Genomic DNA, 5,000 nt, shown 5'->3' with positions numbered 1-5,000 from the left:
CTCCCATGCACACACAGGCGTACACATACACTGCACACATACACATACACTGCACACATACACATACACATACACATACACTGCACACATACGCTGCATGTATGCATACACAGACACACGCACACACCCACACCCACACACACACAAACACACACACACACACACACACACACACACACACACACACACACACACACACACACACATGCACACACACACACACACATGCAACATACATATAGACATAGACAACAAAGCATGAATAAATACAGACATACACACACACAGAAAATATTTGTTGTTATTGATGTTTAATGAAGTAAATCACAAATGTAAAATGTAAATATACTCAATTAAAGAGGTCCGTTGAACAAAATGCTTTATGTGTTATAAAAAAAAACTATGGACTTCACTCTTGGCGACATGCAAGTATTTATATTTAGACGATCTTTTTTAATCATTAGTGCTGCCATGAATAAATGCTGCTGGTTTTACTTCGCCACTTCTGCTTTTTGGAGAAACGGGGGCTTTCACCATTTCGGTAAATCCCACTAACTTTTTGTTAGTTTTAATCTATATACTATAAATATTTCTCTTAAGCGTTTACATTTGCATTGCAAGTTTTTGTTTACAACAAGAGACGTCCAGTAGGACCGTACTCCTGCCGAGATAAAGTTATGTATTACATGTACATGTTTAATTACATATAACTGACCGGTTAAGATAAAGTTGGAAGTTAACCTGAAATTGCTTTATATGCTTATATATTAATTAGAATAAATAACTATATATTTGCATACCGGTTCATTATTAATATTGATTAAATAGGCCTACTAATACATTACAATAGAGCAAGGGAGAGAGGGCGAAAGAGATTGAGAGACAGAGAGAGAGAAAGCGGGTGAGAAATGGTTTGTAATGTCTAAGCATTACAGCATAGCTGATGAACATTGGCATAACACATCCACCCACCATCCACCACAACGAAGACAGCTAATAATATTCCCTGATCTCTGATCACTACAAGGTCGTGACCAAATTTTGATTTTGGGACATGCATCACGTTTAGTAAACAGAAAGTGCAAAGTGCAAACTGCAAAGTAACAGACATTTGATAGGCTGTGGAATACCGTAAGCAGAATTTAGGGAAAACTAAGGCCGCCCAATGCAAATTTACTTAATATGGGCAACTATAGTTGGGTTAATAAAACCCAGCTACCTTGTGTACTTTTATTTATAATCAAAATAATGAATTTTACCGAAGTAAAAACAAGAACTCTTATTTTTATTTGTTTTGCTTCATTTCCAAATCTCTGCCCCCCAGTGGCAGAGGTTCCGGTACCGGCCTGCCGACCTAGAGAGGCTTGGATTGTTATCTAGCCCTAACCCTAATTATTTTAAACGTGTATACTTTGGGTGGTACTGCAGCTCAGGAGCTTTCAAAGTGAAAGATTGAAGACGTTTACATCGGCCCTGCGTTGTTTAACCAGAAGGGATGTCATCCCCCGAAACAAAGAAACACACGAGTGGTTGTTACGGGACAGACAGAAACAAAGGAAGCAGCGATCCGGGAACCGGTGATCGTTTACCGTAAGAAAAGTTGAATTACAGTAAACAACAGCGTCCCCTGCGTGAGAGTGATGGCCTCTTAATTGGCTGGCCTGTTGATTCAATCTCCCAGTCACTCAGTATCCCACACCCTTTAATATGTCGTCTTTATAAATGGAGGATCAACAATCATGCTGAAGCCTGACGGTGACCTTTGCCCATACTTTGATAATGAAAAAAAAGGAAATGCTTATTTGGGAAGGGGGTGGTATGGCTAATAGGTTGCATCATTTTGGAATTTGTTAGAGACCTGCCACCCAATCAATCAATTGAATTAGAATAAATAAATACATATGTAACTAAAGTGTGCATACCTGTTCAATCATTAATATTGATCAAATACTAATATATTGTGCACGTACCAATGTAGGCTATAGGTAGGCCTAAGGGGTTGCCAGCTCTGGAATGGTCTCTAGTTTTTATGCCCTGAGATATATGCATTCTATTTTGCATGTTGTTACAGATGGATCGTGGATACAGCGATTTTACTGTGTCGATTTATATACATATACTGTATATACATCTAAAGTAATTATCATAATTTATAATAACTTAACTTATCTATGTATCATATACCATAATATCATAACTTATCTATCCAACATTCTTAAGTCATCATTAAAAACACAGACTCTGATAATATGTAATGAAAGTGCTTTTGCTGTATCATTGAAGATATGCAATCTGAATAGTGGGAGAAATCAGTTTACACAGCAGCTGTCGTCGATAAGTTTTGGAAATTGAACTTGGTTCTTTCTCTTTGTCAATTAATAGTTATGTTCATTGGTTCATCACTAGGTCAGGGCCATTTAGAAAGACTTAAACTGTAAGACATACAATATGTAGTAAATCTATGCGTATATACGTATAAACATATATATATATATATACATATATATATATACATATATATATATATACACACATAGATTTATTTATAGTACACATATATCTTATTTATAGTATATATATATATATATATATATATATATATATATATATATATATATATATATATATTGATAGAGAGTTATAGTTGTTTAAATAATACCAAGTATATCTGTTGAATGTATTACATTTAGGAAAGACAAATATTTATTTCTGAAGTTAAATTACGTATAATAACAGATTTAAGGTTAATGAAGAATTGAGTAACATGATATTACTTTAACTTTTTTTATTGAAATTTATAACCAACAATACAAAATAATAATGTTTCACAAAATCTGTTAACAGTAAGCCTCAGTAAGTTCAAAGAAAAATTGTAAACATTACATCGATCTTGAGCTGTAATACAAAAAGAAAACATAACAACACAGACATAACTTAAAAATGTTAAATATAACTTACAATAAATAACAGTTATTTAAATTCAAAGGTCCATAAACGACAAAAGGTTTACTTAGACTTTTGAACCATTTTGATTCTACTTTGCCAATGTGAAGTCATCTGTGCAAACCTTCTCTTCAGTTCTTCAGCCTCTCTTCAGGCTGCATGGGTCAACAATGACCTGCTACTTTAGCTTGAAAGCATAACATTGTTTCATCATCTTGTATTGTACAGTATGTTTCAAAATGTACAACGCCTGTGATAAAACCCCCCCAACGTTATGGCTCGGGGAGGCGTCAGGCGCAGTGGCACGTGGTGACGATGAGGTCGGGGAAGGGGGTCAGTGTGAGCAGGCCCCTGCTGTCGTAGTGCATGAGGACCAGCGGCTCGTAGGCGGCGGGGACGCAGCAGGGTCCCTGCAGGGCTCCTTTGGTCAGCTGGCTGAGCCGGGACTTGACCTGCGTGTGCATGCCCGCCGGCTTGTAGTTGTGGGGGCAGGAGCCGTCGCAGTAGTGCATGGTGTAGGCCTCCGGCGCCACCACCCAGTCCGACCAGCCGATGTCCTTGAAGGACACGCTGAGGGACTTGCGGCAGCACCAGCCCTGCTCGCTGCAGACGTCCTCCTTGTTGGAGCGGGGCAGCCTCCTCGACCTTTTGGGCCGGCCCGCTCCCCCTCTGGGCTCCACCAGGCCTATTTCCAAAGCGACCGACGGCGCCGTTTTCGGGCTCTCGCCTTCGCCGGCCTCCAACCCCACCTCGACCACCAACGGGTGGCGGTGTTGGTCCTCGTGGTCCTTGCTGATTCTTCCCAACCATTTCTCCACTTGAGCTCGGAGGTCAAAGGTCAGGCTGCGGCGGTGCTCTGCGGTGGCATTGGATGTGGCGCTGGTCATCCAGACCGTGGTGTTGGGAAGCCCCTTTCTGTGCACCTTAACACGGACCTCCTGTCTGGTCTTTGGCAGGCCGGCTTCCGATTGCCAATTGGAAATCTTCAGCTTGGCTCGAACCAATGTCAGATCGGTGTGGGTGTTGAGGTCTTTATTGAAAACGGCTCTGTACCACTGTATGCGTTGGCCTGACTCAGGTGGAATAACTCTTACTGGTTCTACTGCAAAAGAAGAGGACAACATGAACAACTGTTTAATGATGCAATACACAGCAACATTTTATATAGTCATAGTTTACACTAATTCATTCAAGGTCTTGCTCGTGTTAGGTCAACAGTAGGCTATTTGGATTGTTAACAATGTTTTGGATGAGGGCTAGATACGGGCCAATCTGATGAGAATCAGATAGTTATCTTAACTACTGATAGCAACAACAAAAAACCAAGTGCATCTCACCTGTTTCTGGGAACAGCACAGTCAACCGTCTCTTCCTAAAAGCCTGGACTTCCCTGATCGGCTCACTCGTGTTGCCCCTCAGAAGCCTCAGCGTCTCCCTGTAGAGCCCGTACATTCTCCTCAGCTCCTGATCGGAGGCTCTAACCGCCGGCCGGAGCTCCCTCTCCGTACCCAGCGAGCTCAGGATCCCTGCCTTCACCGACTCCAGGAGGAGACGCCTGGCCGCGTCTCCGAGACCTTTCCTGCCCACGTCCGGTGCCCCGTCCTGGGCCGGCAGAGGCCAAGTGTGGGCCGGGCGAGGCAGGGAGCAGGACAGCAGGGCGCAGACAGCCAGAGGCAGGCAGTGTGGCTGCAGTAGGCTCGGCATGGTGCAGAGACCTGTCAGGTGGGTTGAGCTGGTGGAGGATCAGCCAGTGAGGGCTTTGTCAGTGGGATGAATGAAGTTCTTCACATGGTTTCATTTATAGGTCTTTTTGTGTTGCCACACCCCTAGCCAGTCAGGTGAGCAGTAGCCGTCCTTTGTAGCGCTGAAGGTATGTCATACCTGAGTTTGGTTCTGAGTCGGAGTAGCAATTGTCCTCCAGGACCCAGAGACCTAAGAGAGAGACCCATCCGTGGTGGGGAAATGATTTATTAATTCATGATGACACACGTTTTTATGCCCTGACAAAAATGCTTTCAAATTATATTGTGTATTAGAGTTTAAAAAAATGATTTTAC

At 42.1% G+C, this 5,000-nt stretch overlaps 1 protein-coding gene across 1 annotated transcript in view; it reads right to left on the bottom strand.

Moving 5' to 3' along the window:
• Positions 1-2,705: 2,705 nt before the first annotated feature.
• Positions 2,706-5,000, bottom strand: part of gdf15 (Growth differentiation factor-15) — a 2,593-nt gene continuing 298 nt past the window's right edge. The window contains exons 1-2 of the mRNA XM_030362867.1: positions 4,281-5,000; positions 2,706-4,045 (exon numbers count right to left, since the gene is read on the bottom strand). The exon at positions 4,281-5,000 is cut by the window's right edge and continues 298 nt beyond it. Coding sequence (XP_030218727.1) covers positions 3,234-4,045; positions 4,281-4,647 — 1,179 coding nt within the window. The 5' untranslated portion in view covers positions 4,648-5,000 and the 3' untranslated portion in view covers positions 2,706-3,233. The remainder of the gene's footprint in view (positions 4,046-4,280) is intronic.

Source organism: Gadus morhua, chromosome 8 (genome assembly GCF_902167405.1).
Source record: "Gadus morhua chromosome 8, gadMor3.0, whole genome shotgun sequence".
Taxonomy (NCBI): Eukaryota; Metazoa; Chordata; class Actinopteri; order Gadiformes; family Gadidae; genus Gadus; species Gadus morhua.
The sequence above is the reverse complement of the archived record's forward strand: the minus strand, read 5'-3'. Positions and strand labels throughout refer to the sequence as shown.